This window comes from Melanostigma gelatinosum (assembly GCF_949748355.1).
Source record: "Melanostigma gelatinosum genome assembly, chromosome: 7".
Taxonomy (NCBI): Eukaryota; Metazoa; Chordata; class Actinopteri; order Perciformes; family Zoarcidae; genus Melanostigma; species Melanostigma gelatinosum.
Genome location: NC_136640.1, coordinates 13,947,448 through 13,967,868, shown reverse-complemented (window position 1 = coordinate 13,967,868; position 20,421 = coordinate 13,947,448). Strand labels below are relative to the sequence as shown.

At 43.6% G+C, this 20,421-nt stretch overlaps 2 protein-coding genes across 4 annotated transcripts; one reads left to right on the top strand and one right to left on the bottom strand.

The window, feature by feature from the left end:
• Positions 1–389: 389 nt before the first annotated feature.
• Positions 390–15,426, top strand: smc4 (structural maintenance of chromosomes 4). 3 transcript variants are annotated; one of them, XM_079271343.1, is made up of 24 exons: positions 390–532; positions 1,867–2,015; positions 2,976–3,166; positions 3,635–3,826; positions 4,832–5,008; positions 6,808–6,972; positions 7,355–7,482; positions 7,688–7,828; positions 8,307–8,457; positions 9,903–10,067; positions 10,188–10,421; positions 10,560–10,745; positions 10,914–11,075; positions 11,286–11,511; positions 11,600–11,676; positions 11,795–11,947; positions 12,073–12,199; positions 12,289–12,478; positions 12,663–12,807; positions 13,090–13,263; positions 13,700–13,882; positions 13,970–14,202; positions 14,330–14,513; positions 14,917–15,426. In XM_079271343.1, exons 2-24 carry the CDS (start codon positions 1,877–1,879, stop codon positions 15,079–15,081), a joined length of 3,888 nt encoding a protein of 1,295 aa, XP_079127469.1. In that variant the 5' UTR covers positions 390–532; positions 1,867–1,876; the 3' UTR covers positions 15,082–15,426. The 3 variants fall into 3 exon arrangements, with proteins under 3 accessions (XP_079127469.1, XP_079127470.1, XP_079127471.1); XM_079271344.1 differs by lacking the exons at positions 390–532; positions 1,867–2,015 and adding an exon at positions 2,092–2,286; XM_079271345.1 differs by lacking the exons at positions 390–532; positions 1,867–2,015 and having other exon boundaries at positions 2,994–3,166; positions 3,715–3,826.
• Positions 15,427–15,650: 224 nt separating this feature from the next.
• On the bottom strand, positions 15,651–20,328 carry trim59 (tripartite motif containing 59). Its single transcript, XM_079272658.1, has 5 exons — positions 20,022–20,328; positions 18,199–18,503; positions 17,877–18,098; positions 17,554–17,763; positions 15,651–17,244 (listed from the first exon to the last, which is right to left on the bottom strand). Exons 2-5 carry the CDS (start codon positions 18,451–18,453, stop codon positions 16,642–16,644), a joined length of 1,290 nt encoding a protein of 429 aa, XP_079128784.1. The 5' UTR covers positions 18,454–18,503; positions 20,022–20,328; the 3' UTR covers positions 15,651–16,641.
• Between the last annotated feature and the right edge of the window lie 93 nt (positions 20,329–20,421).

Here is a 20,421-nt window from a genome sequence, read left to right as displayed (position 1 = left end):
TAATAGCACTCATTAAAATCAGAGGTACTAACATTAATCGTTTAAAGTATTTCACGAAATGTAAAGTATCCCTCCGGTCGGGACTTCGCTCTACTGTAACCTCGCAACCGTTTAAACACATAGAAACATTAAACGTTTGAATCTGACAATAATCTTAAATCACATAACATTGTAAAGAAGTACTGTTGCTTTCTGTGTGTTTTCGCCTGAGTATTCGTGTCGTATGATTATTGTTTGTTTGGAGCGAGGCGGAGTTGGCTTCGTCCCCTTTTTTGAATTTCGTGTTTTTTTCCGTTGCCCTTTGAACGTTCCATGATGCCTTGCGTCAGTTTGTAACGAATCTGGTTCGACGGCACAGTTTAGGCGCCATTTACAAGTTAGAGTGTTGAACCAGGAGAGGAGACTCGGAATTACACGGGGCTGAGTTTTGTGGATTATATTTGCCCAGATCTTGGATTAACGAATACGTTTTTACGAAATCGCGAATTGGGGTCAGAGAGAACGACTCCTGACTGTGCCTATATTGTGGAAGGTACATTGAAAAAAAACATTTTAGCGCTGAGTAAATTAGTGATTGGGTTCCGTCTATTTGCTGAAATGCATAACGTTAGTTCCTAACCAGATTTAACATTAACGTTAATTTGCGTTTTGACTAACAACAAGCAACGGTGAGAAGCGTACTGATCAACGGTATCAATACTCTGGAATGTAATGAGAGATCGTCGCTTTTTAGCCTAATATTCAATTTACAGCAAACTGTGCCTTTTCATAGACACACCCCTAATAGTAATATGTTTGTTACTTCTCCGAGCGTCTGAGTTTATGTTAATGATGCAGATCGTTGCAAACATTTTAGCTGTAATACCTTTGTCTGGATAACGTAAACTACTTTATCTTGGGCTACGTTAGTTGTGCTGTTAAGCGCCCCTTTCAATTCAGATGACGATTACTTGCGTACCGTTACAGTTACAGCGTTGCGTTAACGTTCCACAACGCAGACGTTTGCTCGTCAAAGTTAGCCAGTACGTTAGCTTTAGCTTTGCTGTGGCGTTCACATCAGATAGTTACCGTTAGCTACAGCTGCTAACTTAACTCTAACATTAGCAAACTGAAAACAATCCAGTAACGTGGCACACTTTACTAAAAAGCACGTAACGTTACGTGTTTTTTTTTATCCGGTGACCCAGCTACGATAGCGTTACTAAGGTCCTTATTTGGCAGACGTACGCAGTTAACGTTAGTAGTTATTAGCCCAACGATACCATAAAGTTAAGGTTAGCTCCATTTGTTATTCTAATGTCCTATTAGAGAGTTAGGTTGGCCCGTCTGATTTACATACAAGTTTTAGGGATTCAAGTTATCATTAGTGTCAGTTTGTGACATCGTTGTGTCTTTACCACCGACCAGAGAGCCTGTTCAGCTGCGTCTATTCAGTGATAACCATAACATAGGTTAGACTGAGCTGTTGATGCACACGTTACTAAAAACCATTCTGTCACAGGTGGAGGTTCATTTGAACTGTTTGGTGTTAGAATAGCAACTAGTTTGCTTCAATCATCACGCAGATTGGCAGCCTTAACGCTCCCATCTCGTTTAATGCTATCTCATAATAACTACATTTGTTCAGGTCCCAAACTCAAACATTGTTATTCGTGTTGTTACTTTGTCTTTTTTAAATCCACAAAAAGATGGTCTCATTTAAAAAAATATATATACGGACTACCAGTTGATGGGCGTCAGTGTGTGATCTGACTGGTAATGATTAAAGCCTGACAACAGAAGCTGCGTGTGACCGACCTAAAAGTGGAGAGATTGACAGACACACTCATGGATATTACTTTTTTTTTCCCCCAATGACCCCTTAAGATTTCAAACCATGCCATCTAAAACTGCAAAGACCTCCACTGCCAAGCCCAGAGAGAAAGGGTCTCAGCGTCGGGATGACTCCGGAGACGAGCTGGATGTACCTCAACAAACCCGCTCCAATGGCCCAGAGGAGGCACCGCCGACAACTGGCAAGTAACAAAGGCTGTGTTGGTGTCTGTGAATCTAAATAAGTTGTGTTCACTCAATGGCTTTGCGTGTCTCGTCGTAGTGGCCAGTTGCCACTGCTTTGAAGCTTCTTCTTTTTTCTTACTTAAAACACGCAGTTATAGTGGCTGTTTTTTAATGATTTTTTTTAAAGTTTGTAAAGTGTCAGTCATCAACAAAATTCTTCAAATTTTTGAGATGATTTTGTTATCGTCGAGTGTACTTCTTCTTCCCCGGATCTTCTCAGCAAACGAGGTAATTCATTTCGATAATGAAGTGTTTTCTGGAGTAAGATCAAAAGGGAGTTTTGGCGTTATTCTTATAACTTCATCAAATGGGAGTTGTGTGGTTAAATTGTACGCGAAGCCTTAAGATGAAGACCAAGTGATGTGTGTGTTGAAATGCTTCATCTGGCTGCAAGCATTAGATTTACAAACATCGACCCCTCAGCTTGTTTATGCTTCTGTGAGCACAATAGATTGTGGACAGGTCGTTGTTGGTGTGATGGCAACATAATCGGTTTAACGTTTATTCATTTCAATCACAAAAACAAGACTTTCCCCTGTCTGCGTTTTGAGTGCAGTTAAGAATGAGTGCAAATGTGACGCTGGTAATCGAAATGTGCACGTATTTATTATCGAGAGAGAGAAAATAAATGAGTGTGGCGCATCTACTCACACGTATAAACGCGTGTCGTGGAGTGCGTTTGTATAATAATATGTGTTCATAAAGCGGGTCTCTTTCGGGTTGGCTCTTGTGTTTTTTCAGAACAAAGAAAATGAATGCCTGTCAACTTTCTCTGGAGTCGTTGTTTGACTGCTGTTTGTTTGTTTGTTTGTTTTTGCTCCTCCACCCCTCCCCCACGCAGCACTGTCCCCCACCTGAATCGACTCGCACAGAGGAATTAAAGTTTTTTTTCTTCTTCTTCTTCTTCTGTGCCACAGATCTGCCTCACGGGGAAGCTGCCGAGGCGGGTGATAACCGAAGTTTGGAGGAGATTCTCGGCAGCATCCCTCCACCCCCGCCCCCAGCAATGACCAATGAACCGGGCGCTCCTCGCCTCATGATAACACATTTAGTCAACCGCAACTTTAAATCGTATGCAGGCGAGGGGATTCTGGGGCCTTTTCACAAGGTACGACCAAACATGGTTACACACATCAAGCCTGCGTGGGAAATACCTCATTAATGTGTGGTGTTAAGCTGACAGATTTATAATCATCTGTAGTGTGTCTCAAGTTGATTGTGTTTGTCTTTAATGTCATATTATGCCACTGTACATGTTGCCTTGCGTAGCGGTAGACACAAAAAGCACAATAAATATTATTGATGCTATTTTCAATAATTAATCATACTATTAGAACATGTGTTGAGTTCAAAAAAAATATTAAAGGTGGAAAAGGTCACACAACTCCATTTTGATTTTGTGAGTGTAGTGATCTACACCCACTGGGGATACATTCACTGTCACAGTGTGACTATGCTTAAATGTTAATATACAGTGTGTAATGTTATGGCATTCACAGTATTTGTTTGTGGATGCAGTATATTTTTATAGAATTGTTAACTCCTTTTTTGTTTTTTAATCTTCTTTTTTTCTCAGCGCTTTTCGTGCATCATTGGTCCGAATGGGAGTGGGAAGTCCAACGCGATAGATTCCATGCTCTTTGTGTTTGGATACAGAGCTCAAAGGATCCGATCTAAAAAGCTCTCGGTGCTGATTCACAGCTCTGACAAACACAAGGATGTGCAGAGCTGCACTGTGGAGGTGCATTTTCAAAAGATTATTGATAAGGTACATATATTTTTATCTTCATCTCTCTCACACAGACACACACACTACATTCACTCTGGCCTCTCCTGAATGGATAAATACACAGTCTATTTCAAACGGGTGATTTGGAATATTTTCTGGTAGACAGATATTTTTCCTGAATTTTAAATATATATTTTTTCTCAATGGTCATGGGATAATATGGCTCCACAATGATCACACCGGTGACTTAACACAAGACTCAAAGCAGTCGTGAAAGTTACAACTAACACCCACACAGGCCATCATCATAATGTGCTACAATTCATTCCTCTATTTTAAACAATTTTTAAATGTGTAATTTAGAGACTAGGCTCTACTTGTTTGAATAAGCTGTGAAAAGTCAATCGGTATTTGTATTAAGAGACAAATTCATCATTTTTCATTAGATTACAGATTACTTTGAAAAGTGACTGCAGTGTTCAACATGCTTCTGTATTTGATCTGCCACGGGGGGTTAATTATTTATTAATTATTTTTAAGTCTTTCTGTAGTTTACAATAAATTTAAATGAAGTTGTCAAACTGAAGGCATAATTCTATGAATTCTGCCGGCTTCACAATCCGGCATTTTCCAAACTTAAATATTTTTTCATAAGTGGTGTCCACAGATTATTAGACTTGTTTTTAGAATTAATACATTTCAGGCAAATTCTCTCCCTCTTTGCAATGCATTCATAAATCTCATCATTATAGCTAACATGTTGTTCAAATTTTGTAAATGTAAGATGATTGAAAACACTCTAATATTGATGAGGTTTATTTACATGCCAGTGTAGCTAGCCTAGATCTGTTTCATGCTTTTTAAACGAGCCTTTTTCTGAATTGTTGTTAATGTGCAGTGTTTTTCTCTAAGCACTCTCAGTGAGTTTGTCGGTGTTATGAGTATTATCATCTGATGTGTCGAGCTGTTCGAGTTTCTCCTGAACTTTTATGCACTAAGCTGCTCTGTGTCTTCTGCCCCTCCCCCCTCCCCTCTCTGAGCCAGGAAGGAGATGACTACGAAGTCATCCCCAACAGCAAGTTCTATGTTTCCAGGACGGCCAACAAAGATAATTCCTCAGGCTACTATATCAACGGCAGAAAAGCCACATTCAAAGAAGTGGGTGCTTTACTCCGGAGCCATGGCATTGACCTCGACCGCAACAGATTTCTGATCTTACAGGTAATTGTACTTTTTTTAATATCATTTCCTAATGCACTTCTAAATCAGTTTTTTTATTTCAATGTTTTCTAATCCTTGCTGTGACCATCCCATTCTGTCAGAGCTTCCCTGCTCTTGGTTCTCTTTGAGTGAAATGTTTCGTGGCTGTCTGTGGGAGTAAGCTGTTGCTCTGGACTAGGAAAGGAGAGGATGAGCCCTCTGCCAGCCCTTAGACTGCTATAGCAGCGCATCATGGTTTGAAACAATGTGGAAAGGTGCGAACCATTATTTGCTGCTTTAGAATTTTAAGGAAAAAATGCAATTTGACCCGTACATGGACCTGGATGTGAGTTGCTGTAGTTGAACAACTAACTGGGGTTTGTGTTACTGTGGTTGAGCCTCCAGTGGGGACGGGTTGGACTTCCCTGTCTCATGTTCCTGCCACGCTTTAGCAGCACGTAAATATTGGCGTGTGAGAATAGAACCCAATATTAGCAGTGCTGCTTCAGTGTGGCCGGGTCAAACTCCCTCCATTACCTTGGCTTTAATGTTGGCTCAGCATTTAGTTTGTTTGCTTTTCTTTACTTCCACTGTGAATGTAAAGCATTCCTGTATACGGTTTCATTATGTTTTAATTAGCATTGTGTCACACTGAGTTAAATGAGTTGACTAGTTGCACTGCTATCCCTTCTGATTGTATCACATGTGCATCTTGCCCATTATTACTGATGAACCCGAGGCTTATGGGGGGATGACTCCGGTCAGAGCAGAACTTTGTTGTCCCTTTTTTAAATTCTATTATTTTTACAGTCTGTGGTAGTTTGGAGTTAACACTTTGTTTCTACCCTCCACTGTGGTTTTGCGGTTAGTTGATTTTTTGTGTGTGGGGGGGGGGGGTTTCAGCTCTCTGTCTATGACATGGCTGCATGAGTTTGGGAAGAGGCTTCAGCTTTTCTCCAAGGCCACTTCCCGGCCTCTGGCTGAGGGGCCGCTGGCTATTTAGTGCACCGGTCAGAACAGAGAATGACGACCTCGAATGGCTTCTCTTTTCTTTCATTCTTAAAAGTATTATGTGAAACATAATTTGGGACTTAGCGTTGATCTATTTCTGCAGTTGATATGCGTTTTAACATAATAGCTTTACATAATACATTTTGTCACCCTGAGCTAGCCGACCTAAAAACAAAATAAAAGAACACATGTTCAGACAAATATTAGATTGGAGACTTGTCCCCAACATCAGGAGAAATAGTATTTGGTATTTCCACCAAGGTGTAGCTACAAAGTCAATATTTTCATTCGGTTTTCTATCACTTTTAATTTGATAATTATAATTTTATTTTTATTTTTTTAACACTTTGATTGTTGATGGGGTGGTAAGATTATGTGTTGTTACAACATTAATACTTCTAAGTGTCTGAAGCATTTTAAAATGTCCCAATCATCAGATTTAATCATATCTACAGTTTTTTAATTGTATGTTCTCTTTTTATTTAGCTGATTGTTTCGTCCACTTAAATGCTGCTGGTTATTCTCACTTTCACTGAGTGGGAAAAGTCATTGTGTTCCCAAAGGGAGCCTCTAGAGATATTTGTATGCACACTCTACATGAAAGTGTGTGTGTGTGTGTGTAGTCGAACAGCCTTATTTTTAAGTCTAGAGACATACATTTAATTAACCTTATATCTTAAAAGTGAGTGTTGAGGGCATTTAAAATTTAATTTATTTAATTATGTGCGTGTTTTATTCAAACTTTTAGCTCAGTGTTTTCAGTGAGTGACGCGTGTCTCTGCCCGTGTGTTGCTCTGGACTGTCCTTAGGGCGAGGTGGAGCAGATCGCCATGATGAAGCCTAAAGGCCAGACGGCGCACGACGAGGGCATGCTGGAGTACCTGGAGGACATCATCGGCTCCTGCCGCCTCAAGGAGCCGATCCTAACCCTGTCACGCCGCATTGAGCTGCTCAATGAGCAGAGGGGGGAGAAGGTGACATTCACTCACACACTATCTGCTGACACACACACTCCTACGGGAACCAACTCTTCTTCCTGTGTCCTGACTTCATTTATACAGTAGCGGTTACAGTTTGAAGAGTGTGTGTGTGTGTGTGTGTGGAAGATTTTGATGCACATTTCTGAAATTATAATAAATAATACATTTTTATAGTTGTGTAAGATAAGTTGGTACATAGCTGGGCCAGCTGCCCCAGACATGATTCAGGTTTATTTTTTACAGTATAAGTAATACGATACTGGAGTGACTAGAAACAAATGAATGCTATTGTAGCTTTTATCAAAAATCATTATGTGGCACCAGAATGATGGAGATGCTGTACATGTCACTAATGCATAATAATTGATGTGTCTAGCTCAACCGAGTAAAGCATGTGGAGAAGGAGAGGAACTCTTTGGAGGGAGAAAAGAACAAAGCTGTAGAGTTCCTCACCCTGGAAAATAACATCTTCAAAGACAAGAGTCGGCTCTGCCAGTATTATGTGTGAGTGCACCAGCAACAAGTCCAACAACAACGTAGACCTGACCCAACAATAGCATAGAAACAAATATTGAATGAATGCCAATGTTGTTTTTAAAACTCACCGGGGCAGCGCGACCCTTCTCTGTGTCAGGTGCCAATTTCTTTGTGTGTAAACTGTTTTTACCACTCACTGTTCTTCTCCTGATCTCTCTCTCTCTGTCATTAGTCATGATCTGCACAAGCGTGTTGTCGATAAAGAGCAGGAGAAGCAGAAGATCTTGGAGGACACCAAGGACCTGACTGAGAAAAATGCAAAGATATCACAAGAGATGGAGAAAATGAACCAAGAGCTCAAAGATGTGGAGAAGTAAGACTCCTTCTGTCCTCTTCTGCCCCTCTACCAACCAATGCAACATGCCAGGGAGGTTCCTGACCGTACTAATGTAATCATGTTGTGGCTGTTGTCAGTGCCGATCTTAAACTGGTTTCGTGGCAAAAGTCCAATTCAGGTTAAGAAAAGTGTAGCAGTATCTGTAATGTGTGTCCTAAAATGTGATTGCGACACACATGTATAGAAAAGTGTTCTCTCCTTTGCCAAACTTGTTCTAGATGCCACAACTCACAACGTTTTATGGTTTTGATGACTATAGATCATTTTTAAACTGTCTGAGCTTTGCTCTGAATAGTTTACCGTGTTAGATTATAGATCTGGGGATTATTATTATTTGCTATGCATACCTTGTTTTGCATATTTCCTTGTATTCTCATCCTTCATGTCGTATTTCAGTTGATTTTTCCATGATTGACTTGTGCGTACTCTGTAAATATGCTGTTCCTCCCCCCAGGAAACAAAATAAGCTCAACAAGTACATCGAGACGCAGAAGGAGAAGTTCACCCAGCTGGACCTGCAGGACGTTGAAGTGCGTGAGAAGATTAAGCACTCCAAGAGCAAGAACAAGAAGCTGCAGAAGCAGCTGGAAAAGGACAAAGAAAAGGTGTGTTGGTGCACTATTCCACCCGGTCCAGTGGCTGCGTGTACCTGGGTTTCAGTCATTACTTCACTTGGACAGTATCACAGTAGAGGCACACGGTCACAGAATCTGTCAAGAGAGCATAATTATCTCAGTTTTTCCATCATTTACAATGCGTGTCCATACACAAACACAGGGTTGTACTAAATCAAGACAAGCTAGCAGCGGTGGTAACACACTCCAGTGGAGCTGTTTGTTTTGTCCGCGGGCCAAGAAAAAAACATGGGCACTAAAAATACAACTTCCGTTGCTTCGAGAAGACACACGGCTTGTTGTTTGGAGGGTTAGAGAACATGACATTTGTTAAGGATTTACAGAACCCTAAATGAATCCAACAACATTTGAACTTGTCTTTAGTATGAATCACATTGACTTCACGTGTCGGTTGAGAAGGTTTTATTTTTGTAAGCATCCCTCAGTTCACAGGTCCATGTTATACAGTTGAAAGCACAGCAGTGTACCGTTTGTGTGTTTTTAAGTTCATTTTATGTTGTCGATGATAAACATGGATTCTACAGTGATACATTTCCTAGAGATAAAGCTTTTTTTTTATTGTTAAAATTAAGCAAATTTTAAAGATAATGTAAATTTGTGTAAAAATATGAAAGGTAGTGTAGCATTTTAAACAAAAAGCCTGGCTGTTGGAAGAGTTCTAGTTCAGAAAAATCCAGTTTAAAATTGTAAACCAAAGTTGATGGCAGGAAGAGCTATCTGCTCCAAACTATCCACCAGGGGGCTGTGGCGTCACACACACGTTGGTTGTTCGTGTGTGTCTGTTGACGACCCACTCGTGCTCCGTTTCACCAGTGATGGAGTTCCTGCTTCTCTAACTTGCGCACTCACTGCAACATGTTTTCACACAAACGGAGAGTCATGCATTGCCTCGTAACTGCATGTGAAGCTTCTCTTCTCCCTCGCTGCTTTAACAACTCGTATCTGCTCCGCCTACACGTCGTGGTCAGAGGCAGGCGGACCTCTGGGGAGCAGTGTTCTGCTGTGTGGTAGTCAACTATGGCCTGGCTTGTGTAACACTCCCAAGCAGCCACATTTCACCCGCTGTTAACCCTACAAAACATAGACTACACACACACACACCACTCCTCGCCTTCTGTCAGTCCTGCCAAGTGGCAGACTTAACCAGCACTTGCTCAGTTCTGAACGTGTGTTTATAGTTGATTACAGTTGTGTGCTTTGGCACTTGCAAAAAGCGTATTCAAGCCATTTACTTTGTACCTCTTGTGTTCGGATGAAGTCTTTACTGATCCCTTAATCTCGTTATCTAATTCAAGAGGCAACGGGCCGCTCAACTCTTGTTTGGTTGAAGTGTGTGTTGATGAGTGATGTTCTTAAGCTGTACCTAGACAGCAGTGGAACCCATCTCATCTGTTGTTGTCTGGCTCATCTTCCAGCTGGAGGAGGTGCGCGGTGTGCCAGCCAGCAGTGAAAAGGCCATCTCTGAGGCAACCGCTCGCAAGGAGGAGCAGGAGAAGCAGAAGGTGAAAGAAGAGAAGAAACTGGAGGTGGTGATGGAGAGTCTCAAGGAAGAGACCAGCGGCTTGCAACAGGACAAAGAGGTGCGTGTATACGTCCTGGTGTTACTTTGTTGCATGCTTCTGTTTAACTTAAGATGGAGACTTTTTTTTTTGCATTGCCTCTTAAGTCTTCCAACGTCTCCTCTTGTTTGTATTCTCCAGACCAAAGAGAAAGAGCTGATGGAGCTCAGCAAGGCTGTGAATGAGACCCGGTCTCGCATGGACCTGGCTCAGTCGGAGCTTGACATCTACCTCAGCCGCCACAACACGGCTCTGACACAGCTCAACACGGCCAAGCGGACGCTTCAGACGACTTCTGACACGCTGCGTGAGCGCCGTGCGGCCATCAAAGACCTGGAAGTCAAAATACCCCAGAAAGAACAGGAGCTCAAAAAGGTAAAAAGCTCAACCTTGTTTGAGTGGCTTTTGTTACGGCATTTCCATGGGACATGTTGCATCTTACTACTGTAAGTATCCATCTGGTGCTCACTATATCTGAAGTTAATTTGCTCCTTTTGTCTTTTCCCTCCTCAGGATGAAGGAGCGCTGGAGCAGCTGGTGAAGGCGGACAGCGAGACGAGGGAAGTGGTGAGGGAGATGAGGCAGAAGGTGGACGAAGCCAAGAGCTCTCTGTCCTCCAACCGCAGCCGAGGACGAGTCCTGGACGCCCTCATGCAGCAGAAGAGGAGTGGCAGAATCCCCGGCATCTTCGGAAGATTGGTAAAACAATGTTATAGCATAACTCATGGTCATCTAGCTGTGGAGTGCATCGTGGCTATATAATAACACCAATTCCACCTTTGCAAATGTATTTTGTTTAACTTTTAAGCATTCATGGTCTGGAATAAAAAGCAGGAGTGTCATCATTTTTTGTTGTTGTGCATGTAGGGAGACCTCGGAGCCATTGAAGAGAAGTATGACGTGGCCATTTCCTCTAGTTGTGGCGCCTTGGACAACATCGTAGTGGATTCCATCGACACGGCTCAGAAATGCGTCATGTTCCTCAAAGAGCAAAACATCGGGTTCGCCACCTTCATTGGTCTCGACAAGGTAACGGTCATCACACTCCGGGGTGTGTAGAGAGTGAGTCATGATGGACGGATTGGTTTGAATGTCATACATGCTACACTCTAGTTCTGACATCAGTAGGTGGTCATGGGAGCTGGCTGTACATTTACTGAGCTTTAAAACAATAATTAATAATATCCTCATCTCGCTGCGCCGTCTCAGACCTCCTCACTTCCTTCTGTTTTTTCCCAGATGAAGGTGTGGGAGAGAAACATGGCTCCCATTCGCACTCCGGAGGACTGCCCTCGTCTCTTTGACATGGTGCGTGTGGAGGATGCGAGCGTGCGACCGGCTTTCTACTTCGCCCTGAGGGACACGCTGGTGGCCCAGGACATGGAGCAGGCCACACGGATGGCCTTCCAAAAAGACAAGCGCTGGAGAGTGGTCACCCTGAAGGGACAGATCATTGAGGTGGCTGGTGGGTGGCTCACTCTCAGTAAAGATACTACATCCTGTTTTTACAAGTCTGTTTTTTAATCTCTCTGTGGTGTGACTGTGCTTCACAGGAACCATGACTGGAGGAGGACGACCACTGAAGGGCCGGATGGGCTCCTCTATTGGTGCTGAGGTCTCCCAGCAGGAGGTCCGTTTCTATCACACGTCTTACAGTAGAACATTGAGCCAAGAATTTCTTCGATTCTAACTCCTCGTTAACAGTTTGTTCAGACGAATGGCTGCATTCATACATGTGTTCTCTGCAGCTCGACCGTATGGAGAGCAAGCTGAATGAGAAGGTGTCAAAGCTGCAGGACTGCCAGGAGAAACGGTTGCAGCTAGAAGAGAGCGTCCAGCGCCTGAGGCCACAGCTCCGGGATATGAAGAACACGCTGGAAAAATACGCCAAAAGCATGACTGTACGGCAAATACACGTCTTCCTGTTCAGTCGCTGCCTTTGTGTCTCGCTCATTTGGGGATCTTAATGTTAACCCCTACTACTCCATAGCCTTCCGTAACACGTTTCCTTCTGTCCTTCCTTCAGAGTCTGGCTGATCAGGAGGCTCACTTGAAACTTCAGATCAAGGAACTCGAGGCCAATGTGCTGGCTGCTGCCCCGGACAAGGCCAAACAGAAACAGCTGGAGAAGAGCCTGGAGGCCTTCAAGAAAGGTAGGCTCATTGCTAAATATGTTCATACGTTCATTTTGATCATTCTCTGCCATTCCGTTCTCCCTTCATAACCCTCTCCTCCTCCTCAGACTATGACGCGGCATCCAGCAGGGCTGGGAAGGTGGAGAACGAGGTGAAACGGCTCCACACCCTCATCGTAGACATCAACAGCCACAAGCTGAAGGCTCAGCAGGACAAGCTCGACAAGATCAACAAGGAGCTAGACGACTGCTCCTCCACCATAACCAAGGCCAAAGTAGCCATAAAGACCGCTGACCGGTGAGGAAACGCATGTTCAAGCTCTGTAGTTGCGTGTTTGCATTGTTCACACACATCGAGGAAACACCCGTTACCTTGATGTACTTGAACTCACCTGCTGAGATCCTTGTAACCATGTAGACGAGACAGTTGAACCACTACCACTCCGACAGAGGCTGATGTCTGTCTTTTGTCCCCTTTGCAGCAACCTGAAGAAGTGTGAGGAGAGTGTGAGTCGTGTGCAGGCCGAGCTGGAGGAGAATCAGAAGTCCATGGCTGAGCTCACTGAACACCTGAATAAACTGGAAGACGAGGCCGGGGAGGTCATGAAGGCCTGTCAGGAGGCTGAGGTCGGCACTCTTAACCTTTCTTACTGCTTAAGGTTCATTGTTTTTGTTTTCGACAGTTTTTCACAGTTTTATACCAGTATTAGTTTTCTGCTCCATTCTTGACATTAGTTTATCGTCTTTTTGCAGTGTACATAGCTACTGATCAAAATGCATACAAAGGCAGGAAAGCTACAACAAACAGTTGAAATAGGATTTTAGACTTTGTAGAATCGCCACGTCTCGCTTACTTCTAAGTCCAAAGTGAAACAAGCTGACGACCACACTTTCTTTCTTGTCCTCCAGGCCGCACTTCCTGAGGTGCAGCAGCAGTACCAGGAGGTGTTGAAGGAGATAAAGGTCCTGCAGCAGCAAGAGCACGCCATGCAGGAGGAGTCGCTCAGCGTGCGGCTGCGCATCGAACAGATCGAGACCAACATCACGGAACACAACAACAAAATCAAACACTGGCAGAAAGAGGTGGGTGGTGAAGTGTGAGCTACGACTTCTATTAGTAACGATAACATTCTACTAACCGAAGTAATAGTGGAGAAGCAGGAGATCTGCGACATTACGGACGATTGGTCCAACGAGCAATAAAAGCTTCTCGAACATTACCGTCTCAAGTAATTCTTTATTTTATAGTAATTCTGTCCTGATGCGGTTTGAATGAGTCATTTCAGAGGCTCTGCTGTAATTTAGCAGTTTTTAAATTGAAATGTGCTCTGTATTAAAAATGGTGTTCAAGATTTCAGATCTCTTTTTAGTTTTTCCTGAAATAAAGGCAGGTATTTAACTCGCTTTTTCTTTTTTTTTTTCATTATTGAATGGTTGGATGTTGCAGTTGGTTGTGTTCACGTTGATGATCTGTAGAGTAATGTGTTTTACCATCGTGTCCAATCTTTATACTCTTCAGGCCACCAAGCTGTCCATTCATACTATTGAGGGAGAGCCAGCCGGGGAACTTCCTGTTCTTACGTCTGCTGAACTCGAAGAAATCTCCGATCCCAAAATCATCATCAACAAGATGATCACTCTGGAGACCAAGAGCGCTCAGATGAAGCCCAACCTCGGGGCCATTGCCGAGTACAAGAAGAAGGTACGAACAGGCCTCCTTCTGTCGAACCTTTAGTCATAAGTCTTTAGTTCACAGCAACGATGTCAACGTGTATGTGTGTGTGTTCAGGAGGAGCTGTACCTGCAGCGTGTGGCTCAGCTGGACGACATCACCACAGAGAGGGACCGGTTCAAACGGGGCTACGAGGACCTGCGCAAGCAGCGCCTCAACGAGTTCATGATCGGATTCAACATGATCACCAACAAGCTGAAGGAGAACTACCAGATGGTCACACTGGGTGGCGCTGCCGAGCTGGAGCTGGTGGACAGTTTGGACCCCTTCTCTGAGGGAATCATGTTCAGGTAAAGAGAGAGGAGACAAAACAAACCGCCAACAGACCCAAGGCTCATGTGTTTATTCCCGTTTGCTGCTTGTTCAATCGCGTCCTTTCTTGTTTTGAGCTCCGATTTTCTGTTTCCCGCTCTTCAGTGTGCGTCCTCCAAAGAAGAGCTGGAAGAAGATCTTCAACCTGTCGGGAGGGGAAAAGACCCTCAGCTCCTTGGCCTTGGTGTTCGCTCTGCACCACTACAAGCCCACGCCGCTCTACTTCATGGACGAGATAGATGCTGCCCTCGACTTCAAGAACGTCTCCATTGTGGCCAGTTACATTTATGTGAGTGTCGACCTGTTTATTAGGCAACGAGACGAGCTGCATGGTGAAGGCATGGGCTCAAGATCTGGCTCTCCCACTCTCTCAGGGCCAAAGTACGTTTTTAGTAGGAAGGTGGCGTAATGATAGTCAAGAAGTAATTAAACATTCAGCTGGTTAATTCACAGAACTGTTGCGTAACACTGGATTAAAGGGAGAGTTCAGACTGTTTTCCGGGAGTGTGGATCAAAACAAAGTACTAAGCATTTAACTGTGAGCCTCCACTGGGCCTGCACTTTTTGAATATTTACTTCATTCTTCAAGTTACAATTTGACAGCACCAGGCTGTACTCGATTGAGATGAAAGTTTCTAACCTCAGTCTCTCTCCAGATCAGTCATTTTGCTTTCTTTCCCTCGTCTCTGCAGGAGCAAACAAAGAACGCTCAGTTCATCATCATCTCCCTGAGGAACAACATGTTTGAGATCGCAGATCGTCTCATCGGCATCTACAAAACTCACAACACCACCAAGAGCGTGGGAATCAACCCCAAAACCATCGTGTTAAAAGAGCACGATGCCCTCACTGCTTAGAGCTCAGAGGGCTCTCGTTCATCTTTTACTTTTCACACATGTAGATATTTTATGCTTTATGATGAAATGCTGCTATTTTTTTTTACTACCAGTATCTGTACTTTTTAACTATCAACCAATAAATGTTTTGGTTCATAAATGTTTTCTGGCAAGATCACTTTGAATATCTGTCCACACTTCAGGTTCAATTTCAAAAATTAATATTTTTTCAGTCACTGAACTGATTAGAGAAACATTTACATTTTGTGCTGTAAATGCAATTAAGTCTCATGACAGGCCGACCTGTAGATTCCTAAAATGTAAGTAACTTCAGTACCCCGGTCCTAAAACTGATGGTCCAATGGTCAACTCACAGGTTACATTTAAAATAAATGTTACAACTCTAACACAAATTGTCAAGATTTGTGTAGTTTGCACACATGGTCAGCTGATGCTTGGGCACAAACTATTTCACACTACAAAGACAACTGTAGCGAGTGTGAGCTAATGGAGCGCACTGCAGCACTAATTGACTCGTGGCCCGTCACGGCTTTTTTTTTTAATGAATAAGACAAAGCATTTGAACAAATGTTTGTTTTTAAAATACAGTAACAAGTTTAGAAACATACAACAGATCAAAATGTCTCTTCAGTATATGATTCTTGCAGTAGCATATATATCAACCATAGTTTGCATAATACTTGTGTACATATTTAGGGCGGCTGCCTCACAGCTGTGTGGAATGTACATGTTCTCCAGCTTCCTCCCGGTCTGAAACATGCAAGGTAGGTTAATTGAAGACTAAATAGTGTGAATGGTTGTCTGTCTTTATACGTCAGCCCAGCAACAGCTATTAAAGATGATAAATGGAAGATATTTAGGAATGCAGCTCGGCGTTCTGGTATTTCACCGACACTCAAGTTGGTGGTTCTGTAAAGATCTGTCCTGCTGACGACATCTTGAGTTGTAGAAAGCTATTGGTCCTGGTGGCGATGCAGTCTACTACAATAAGAGTCATAGTTTCTATATCAGCTATTATAAGTAGGGTGAGGTTAAGGCGTGGTGGTTGAAGGTACAGCAAGGTAGCCACAGAGCTGAGCATCACTGCAACATGATCTCAGGTCCAGAGTGTATCTGGTTCCAGGCTCGAGGGTTCACATACAGCTCCGGTCCCTGTAGACCTGTGTAAGGAGATACGTGCAGCTGAACTCAAGTCCTAAGCACTGAAATGTCCCACTGCATATTGGGAAAGGTGACTCAGGTTTACAGAAAGGTGTACCCCTATGATTAAAAATAATCTTGTTTGATATGATTAATGCTGATTAGTTAGGCAGTATAAAGATAGAAGAATATACCATAAATAGGAACATACCACTTGACAACCAATTAAATATACAAAAAGATGTACAGCTACATAAACGGATACATTTTTTTAAAGTGTCTGTTTACCAATTGCCTGAATTTTTCCAGGACAATAGGAGTTTAAAGGTGTATTAAAGAGTATTTTCCCTTTACTATAGGAGTGTGGAAGTAAAGCTTTGTCAGCCTCTACAGTCTACATGTATGTCGAGGGTTCCAGTTTCAGTGGGATGTCAGAGTTTTAAATAAGGCAGCCAGCTGCTGGGAGGCCTTTTCCCCCACCGAGGAGAGGTGAGAGCTCCATCTTTCCACAGCGGCCTCCAGCACCGTGTACGCTGATCCCACCGTATCCCAGACAGATGTGACCAGTTCACTGCTCAGGCCGTGGACCTGACTAAACCGAGAGAGCACAGAGAAACCGAGCGGCGCCCCTCCGACCGGGTTGACCCACAGCGCCGTCGTCAGCAGCAGCAGCCCCAGCAGCAGCAGCGAGAAGGTGGGCCGCATTTCCCACCACAAGTTCTGCGCCCAGCCGTCGGACGGATCCCTTCCTCCGGCTTCGGTTTCCACGCCGCCACATCTGGCGCAGCAGCACACCGTAGGGACGGGCGCTTCCTCCAGGCTCCCGATGGTCACGGCGGGCCAGTGCTGCTGCAGGTGCTCTGCTGCCCGCGGAGTGACGGAGAGGTTGATCACCGAGGGCAGAGGGGCTTTAATGAACCCTTCAACCCTCTCTCTGAACAAATGGACCTGCTCCAGGAAGACCAGCGGTGAGTCCTCCTCCTCTACTGATGAACCCAGGGACACCAGGTCCAACTGTTCTTCCTGCAGGAAACATGATTATCGGGGCTTTTGTTTTTGTAATTACGACAGGGAAACTCATATTTTTTCTCACATATATATCCGACATGACTCCCAATAACTTCGAGGTGCCTAAAAAACAAACAAACATGGTTGCCTCACGTGATCATTGAAAGTAGCTAAATCCAACTTCAATGGATATTTCGCTTGTCCATATTACTTGTCCATGCTAAAGTATCTTAATTAATCCACTCAAGAATGGGAAACAGTCCCTAAATAAGTGACGATGACGATATGATCTGATGTAAATCGGCCATTAGCCCTGAAACACACCTGTAGTGCCTTCACTCTGTGAATGAGGGGGTCGTAGGCCCCAGAGACCTCTGCACCGGCTTTATCCAGGGCCTCCAGGTAGGCGTGTCTCTTGCGGGCCAACACCACCTCCAGCGCCTGAAAGAACTGATTGACCTCCTGCCGGTCCTGCCTCACTAGACCCTCACAGCGGGCCTTCTCCTGCTCCAGCTGCTCCCCCAGCTCACACACCTAACAGCAGGACAGCGGGCAGGTAACAGTCATTTCCAAATGAACACACCACACATGCTTTTCAGAGTATCTTTTCAGCCCAATTGCAGTCACATATCGACAGGCTTCCCTACCTGTGTCCATCTCTGCTCAGAGAGTCTGGCCAGCAGCAGCGATGGAGTCTGTTTCTCTCTGATGAACGCTACCTGGAGGTCATCTATGGGATGGCCCTGGTGCTGCCCGACAGTCAGACACAGCCCGCAGATCAGCTGGCGGTCCTGGATGCAGTACATGTTCAGAGGCTGCCTGTGGTGCTCCTGACAGGAAGGGTGTCGCGGCGCACTGTCGCTCTGGTACTGGAGATAGCAGACAAGCACAAACTTAAGCAGCAAAGCATATAAAGCAATAAGAGGATTCTTAGACCGATAGGTAGCATAAAGGATGACTCTCTCCTACTTTCTCGATGATGGCTCGCAGAGATACGTTGGTGGGCAGAGAGTCTACGCCCATCGGGGGCAGCTCTACCACGCTGCGGCAGTTGGGGCATTTTAGCGGCAGGCGGAGCGGACGCCAGATGGAGTAGTTGGTGGACAACCGGAGCATGTTGTCCAGGCAGTTCTTACAGAAGGTGTGCGAGCACGGCAGGACGCGCGGGTCAGAGAACAGCGAGTAGCACACAGAGCACGTCAGGTCCTCCTCCAGGTTGTCCATGGTGGAGGCTAGAGGCCCGGTTCAGGACTGACGATTGGGGAGAAGAAGATCTGGCAGGACAGCAGGATGGAGGAAAAGCTACGCGTTCAGCAAAACACATCAACTCTCTGCAACTGTCAAGTGAGTGTAACCTAGTGAAGACCTAAAATGTCATTGGGTTCGGAGAGTCAATTAACACAAAAATTTAACTATTTTGACAATGAATTATTGTTTCATTTGTTTTCCAAGCAGTTGAAGGTCTCAGCGGTTTGATTTAAAACGTTCTTGTCGTATATAAAACAATATCTTTGTGTTTTGGACTGTTGGTCAGATATAACAAGACATGTGAAGAGGAAAAATTGCCATTTCCCTATTTTCTGACATTTTACAGACAAAATGATTAGTTGTAAAAATTGATAAAACGTGGGAACACATGTACGATCTATTACAATATAATACAACAGCTCTGTCATAAATTCTACCTTTACAAAGCTCATTATGAGCAATGTGTGAATTCAATTATATATCTATTACCGAGGTCAAAAGGTGGTGTAGGCAGCATAAGCTGGAAGACTACATTATAATGTGGTGTTCCTGATATTCTGTCCTCCCCATTTACAAACATCAATAACAGAAACACAATCACTATATTTCTCTATGACGGGGTCATAAAAGTAGACTTTATGGTGGAACTGTATTGCATTAGATTGTACAGGTGTATCTTATGAAAAGGCCCCTGAATGCATCATTAGTGTTTCCCCATTAACAGCATGGATTGCCTCATTCAAGTAAGTCTAACCATCCTGTACTGAAAAACAAGAGAACAGCCAAAAGAGGACTCAGCCCCTATTAGAGGATCAGTTATATCGTGAGGTGTGTGCGCGCGCTCTCTCTCCTCTAGTTACATCTAGCACCGCAGTGACAATAGGAGGCCTTGTGCCAGCACCCACCCAGTCCCAACACACTGTGTGGTCAGGACAGGCTGCAGCGTTGTGCAACTGACCCCAAAAACCCGAATCCACTTACGCAGTTAAACTACAGCCGATTTGGCGCCCAGAATCAAACAGGTAACGTTTTAAGTGGTCATTATTATCAATTCATTCATTTTAGACATATATCCACTTGGTACATTTAAAACTTTAATTTTTATATTTTCTGTGAATTGTCAATTGTTTTGTTGGCTGTTCTGGTCTTTTATTTAATTATTAATCACGAGACCTTAAACCGCAGTTTTATTTCAAATGTCACATAAGAAGCAAAGAGAAAAAAATAAAAAAATAAAAAAATAAAAAAAACTTATAAATTTGTGGCTTCAAGATACGTTATTTTAGAGACACCTTAAACAACCATAAAATATATTTCCCACATGATAAATAGTATTTTATAAAGGTTTAATTTAAACTAACGTTACCGTGTCACTCTCATACCAGTAACGTTAGACACAAACAGCTGTTGCAGCTTGTCTCTCAGCGACCGTGAAACATTTTTTGTCGTCGAATTTAACATTTACACATTTCTATCTTGGTGACACAACGTATACAATTTAGAAAGATGTTTTTAAAGCGATAAACCTTTAGTTAAACACTCACCGTGTGCACGGAGGAAAGAGTCTGCCCCAAAACAGTTTTCATTTCCTGTTCCCCAAGGTGCTGCCTTCAAGTGCCCTCAGTAAAGTCGTACTGCTGAAAGCAGAGGGAGGCGGATATGCTAAAACTGTTGGAGCACATTTAAATGCTTGCGTAGAAAATAGGAAAAAAGTAAACGTTTTGCGATGTTTTCAGACTTAAGTTAACCAGCTATTCTTTCAAAAGACATGAGTCACTATTGCCACCCAGCCTTTTTGGTGCGCGTGGATGTCACTAACTTACTCCACCAGTCTTACCTACTTCTCCGATAGTTTAGAATGCATCATTTATATTTCCTGTACTACGCATGCGTATAAACTCGTCTCTCTGGCCAATCAGGCTGCGCTTTTATATTTGAATCCAA